Raw genomic sequence first — 5,397 nt, forward strand, 5'->3', positions numbered from 1 at the left:
ACGGCCCCTTCCTCTCCCCCCCCATCCCCCCCCCGACCCAGCACATCCTCATTGTCAACGATTCAATGGGTTCTCCAGGGCTGGACCGAGTCTGGCACCCGGTGGGTTAATTATCCTCGTCCTCATTGTGTCTCCAGGACACTCCAAAGGTTGGGAGCTGACACCAAAAACCATGACCCTGACAAGTCCTCTGCTCCCCACAGCCCCGTGCCAGAGCAGGGAGACCTGGAAAAATGGTGAATCAGCTTCAAAAAAAGCCTTTTTCTGGAAGATTTCGGTGCTGGGGGGTGCCAGCCTGGACTTGGGGGGCTGTGATGCCCATCGACGGGGCGTCAGGGCTGGGGGTGGCAGGAAAAACCACTTGGGAAAGGCGATGGGGCTCGGGGTGGGCTGCCCATCCCATGTTGGATGTTGAAGAGGTTGGTGTTGGGATGAGGGGATGCTCCTCCAGGAAATCTGGCGTCAGGGAGGAGATGGGAAAGCACAAGCCCTAAATATAGGGCTTGGAGAAGCGGCGGCAGAGAAAAGCGTGATTTTTTTGGAAGTTTTGAGGTCAGGGCTGGCTGCTTGGGAGCCGTGCTCTCACAGGAGCTCCCAGGGAGGGGGAATTTTTGGGGTATAAAAACACAGAATCACAAAATCACAGAATCTCGGTGGTTGGAAGGGACCTTGGAGATCATCGAGTCCAAACTCCAATTCCACACGGCAACCAAAACCTCCCTGTAGCCCTCATATTTTCCCCCAGCCTTTTCCAGCCCTGGATACACCCCCCCGGGGGGGAAGTCACCGGTTTCTTACCGAATTTGTTGCCGTCCTCGGCGGTGGCGGAGATCCGCTTGCCATTCACCTGGACGTGCTTGCCACTGGTCCGGCTGTAGAGCTGGTACTCCCTGATCTGCCGCCGGCTCAGCTGGTCGCTCACGGCCCCCTGGTCCCTCACGTACTGGTTAAAATTAGGAGACGGTTGATTCTCCCCCTTTGTTTACAAAGGGAAAAAGAAAATCAATTCGTTTTGGAGAGCCGAGGGCAAGGGGATGGAGAAGGGAGCCCTTCTTGGGGAAAGGGGGTGCCCAACTGGCCCTGGGGGGACATGGAGAGCCACCTGCCACCCCCATATGTGGGCAAGGGGTTGGTCCCACCATCACTAGCCAAACTGGTCCCCTTTTGAGCCACAACGAAGGCACCAAGAGGATGGTTTAGACCCGAGAGCGACAGGCAGGGAGAGGCAGGGCATCCATAGGGATGGGGTTGGGGGCTTTGGGATGGAGCTGGGGGCTTTGGGATGAGGCCAGGGGCTTTGGGATGAGACCCAGGGCTTTGGGATGGGGCCCAAGAGGTGCTGCCACCCCCCCTGCCCACCCCAAATCCACTTCTCTCATCCCCCCCTCCAAGACCCTCCTTGCCATGTTCACCACAGCACCAACCCCGATCCACCAGGACCAGCTCCCCAAGGTGGGAGCCAGGCTGAGCATCCCGATGCTGATGGAGGAGAAGGGGGACTGGCAGCTTCTGGGGGGGTCAGGAGAGCCCCCCTTATTGCACCAACACAGCCCCCTGTGAGTGGGGACACAGGGAGCAGCTTGGCTGAGCATCCCAGCTCCTCAGTGAGATGCCCAGATTGGGGGATGCCCAGTTCCTCGGGGGGATGCTCAGTTCCTCGGGGGGATGCTCTGCATCCCCTGCGTGAGGAGGACACGGGGAAGGATGCTCTGCTCCAGGAACAGCCAACTGGTCCCTCAGGAATGGGGTTGAGCTGCTGACCCTCAGACAATCTCCTCCTTCCTGAGCATGTATTAAGGCTGTTGGGGCCGGCAGCTACGGGGGTTTTGTTTGGGCTCTGGAGCAGAGGGTGCTGATATGGAACAGTGGATTTTAATAGCCTCGGCCTTTCTAAAGCCCACAAAAAGGGATGGTGCAGCCTGAGAGGATGGGGTGAGGGGGGGAAGAAGGGAAAGGCAGGAAGCAGCTTGGCTGAGCATCCCAGCTCCTCAGTGAGATGCCCAGATTGGGGGATGCCCAGTTCCTCGGGGGGATGCTCAGTTCCTTGGGGGGATGCTCTGCATCCCCTGCGTGAGGAGGACACGGGGAAGGATGCTCTGCTCCAGGAACAGCCAACTGGTCCCTCAGGAATGGGGTTGAGCTGCTGACCCTCAGACAATCTCCTCCTCAGGCAGCACCCTCTGCTCCAAGGCCAGGCTGGGATGCGAGGGCTGAGCTTGTGAAACACCCACTGGGTCCTTCTTTGGGGGGGTTGAGACCCTCCTAAATCCAGGCTGGGTGTCCCAAGGAGCAGAGCTGTCCCCTTCCCAGTCCACCCTGAGCACGCACGGACCCTGGGACAGGGGAATAAACCACCTCCCAGCCCCAAACCAGCTCCGTGGAGGGTTGTTGTGTGGTAAATGACGGCTAATTAATGCAGATGAGCTGGGGAAGGGGGAAATTAGCACTGGTGGTCAGCCCCAGTCTGGGTGCCAGACTCTAATTAGGGGCTCTCAACGCGCATCCTAAGAGAAGACCTGATTTAATCCCGGTGCAAGGGGGAAGCTGGGACTCAGGGCAGCAGCCAAAGGACACCAGCCTTGGCTGAACTGACCCCAAAAACAGCTCCAAAAGGGCTGTGGGCAGGAAAATGTGCTCCGGGAGCTCATCCCATGGGGAGATCCAGGGAGTTTTGGGGGTCTGTCTGCCCAGTTTGGGGTGCAGAGCATCACCTGGGTGCCCAGGGACCCGCTGCCCTGCATCCCTTGGGCTGCAGCATCACCTCACTGGGTGAGAAGCACCCAAGGGACACCAACCATGGCTGAGCCAGCCCAAAAAAGGGCTGTGGGCAGGAAAATGTGCTCCGGGAGCTCATCCCAGGGGGAGATCCAGGGATTTTTTGGGGTCTGTCTGCCCAGTTTGGGGTGCAGAGCATCACCCAGCTGCCCGGGGACCCGCTGCCCTGCATCCCTCGGGCTGCAGCATCACCTCGCTGGGTGAGAAGGCATCGTTGGGTGAGAAGCACCCAAGGGACACCAGCCATGGCTGAGCCAGCCCAAAAAAGGGTTGTGGGCAGGAAAATGTGCTCCAGGAGTTCATCCTATGGGAGATCCTGGGAGGTTTTGGGGTCTGTCTGCCCAATTTGGGGTGCAGAGCATCACCCGGGTGCCCGGGGACCCGCTGCCCGGCATCCCTTGGGCTGCAGCATCACCTCACTGGGTGAGAAGCACCCAAGGGACACCAGCCATGGCTGAAACAGCCCCAAAAACAGCTCCAGAAGGGCTGTGGGCAGGAAAATATGCTCCAGGAGTTCATCCCATGGGGAGATCCAGGGATTTTTTGGGGTCTGTCTGCCCAGTTTGGGGTGCAGAGCATCACCCAGGTAGATGGGACCTCCCACCCTGCATCCCCCGGGCTGCAGCATCGCCTCGCTGGGTGAGAAGCACCCAAGGGACACCAGCCATGGCTGAAACAGCCCCAAAAACAGCTCCGAAAGGGCTGTGGGCAGGAAAATGTGCTCCAGGAGCTCATCCTATGAGGAAATCCAGGGATTTTTGGGGGTCTGTCTGGCCGGTTCGGGGTGCAGAGCATCACCCAGGTAGATGGGACCTCCCACCCTGCATCCCTTGGGCTGCAGCATCACCTCGCTGGGTGAGAAGCACCCAAGGGACACCAGCCATGGCTGAAGTGGCCCCAAAAACAGCTCCAGAAGGGCTGTGGGCAGGAAAATGTGCTCCGGGAGCTCATCCCATGGAGAGATCCAGGGAGTTTTTGGGGTCTATCTGCCCAGTTTGAGGTGCAGAGCATCACCTGGGTGCCTGGGGACCCGCTGCCCTGCATCCCTTGGGCTGCAGCATCACCTCACTGGGTGAGAAGCACCCAAGGGACACCAACCATGGCTGAGCCAGCCCAAAAAAGGGCTGTGGGCAGGAAAATGTGCTCCAGGAGCTCATCCTATGAGGAAATCCAGGGATTTTTGGGGGTCTGTCTGGCCGGTTCGGGGTGCAGAGCATCACCCAGGTAGATGGGACCTGTCACCCTGCATCACCTCGCTGGGAGTAAAGCCCAACACAAGGGGACTGCCTGCTCTTGTGGGGATGGTGGGGGGCACTGCCGACCCCCCCACCACCTTTGTGTGAGCCCGGGGACTCATTTCCTGCCAGGATCCACTTTAAAGCCTTTGGGGCTGGCGGAGGAGGTGGGCTGGGATGGGGGGGGAGGCCCCCTCTCCATCAAAGGCGGTTCCCTTCCCCTCTCATTTTCAAAGAAATAAAAGCATTTACCTTGGGAAAAGAAGGGGGGAAAAAAAAGAAAAAAAGAAAAAAAAAAAAGAAAAAAGGTCCTGAGCATGTATTAAGGCTGTTGGGGCCGGCAGCTACGGGGGTTTTGTTTGGGCTCTGGAGCAGAGGGTGCTTCCCTGTGGGCATCTCCGCAGCATCCTTCCCTGCACAGGGCTGGGTACCACCCGGGATGGGTACCCAGGAAAGCCCCCCCTCCAGGAAAACCACCCCCCCACCATAGGAAAAGACATCCCTGATGGGATGTGGGTCATAAAGCGGGTGCTTTTGCCCAACCCGGGGTTAGTAAAACATTTCCACCTACCTGAGTCTGACAGGAGAACATGAGGAGCTGGAAACATCTGGGAGAAGAGAGAGGAGAGAAACAGGGTGGGTTTTTGGGGGGGTTAGTTGTTTTTTCTTCCCCCCCTCCACCCCAGCGAGGAGTTTTCTACCGGCACTAAGAATAAAATTCTGATAAAAGCTCAGGGTGTAAAAAATTTGCCAAGGAGGAAGGGAGGTTCTTACATGGAGAGGTTCTGCAGGGTGATGGGCTGCATGGCGCGCGTCGAGGTCCCAAAGCAGGGCAGCGGGGTGGGGTCCAGACAAACCTGCCCCCCCTTCACATCCCCGCCGGGGCAGGGAAAGCCAAGGAGCAGCCCTTCCCCTCCTTCTTGGGGTGACCCCCTCTTTTAAGGAGGAAAAGGGCAAAAAGGGGTGAAACCACCTCCTCGATGAAGCCACGTGCGATGCCAACGTCTCCGGAGCAGCGATGGAGCATGGGGGAGGTAGCCAAGGTCTGGTCGTCTTCTCCTCCTCCTCTTCCTCCTCCTCCTCTTCTTCTTCTTCCAGCCCTGGGGGCTGCACGTCCTACGCCTTGGGGACATCCAGAGCCATCCTGTCCCCTGCGTCCCCACCCCATCAGCCTCCCCTCTTTGGGCTAGTCACCGGGTGGCAGTGGCTAGTGGGGAAGGTGGCCGGAGGGAGGGTAGGGTTGCCCACCGTCGAGCCCCCCCCCTCCATGGAGGCTGCAGCCCCCCCTCTTCCTCTCCAGCGATGGGTGGGTGATGCAGGATGAAGGGTCGGCCTTTAAAAGGTTGTGGGGAGGGGTTGGGGGGGGGACACAGGGTGGGAAGAGGGG

General features: G+C 59.0%; 1 protein-coding gene across 1 annotated transcript in view; it reads right to left on the reverse strand.

Annotated features, from left to right (window-relative positions):
- The window catches only part of FGF17 (fibroblast growth factor 17), a 12,400-nt gene that overhangs the window by 5,422 nt on the left and 1,581 nt on the right, over positions 1-5,397 (reverse strand). The window contains exon 3 of the mRNA XM_014958393.1: positions 799-976. Within this exon, the coding sequence (XP_014813879.1) occupies positions 799-976 (178 nt within the window). The remainder of the gene's footprint in view (positions 1-798; positions 977-5,397) is intronic.

This window comes from Calidris pugnax, unplaced genomic scaffold (genome assembly GCF_001431845.1).
Source record: "Calidris pugnax isolate Ruff unplaced genomic scaffold, ASM143184v1 scaffold280, whole genome shotgun sequence".
Lineage (NCBI taxonomy): Eukaryota > Metazoa > Chordata > Aves > Charadriiformes > Scolopacidae > Calidris > Calidris pugnax.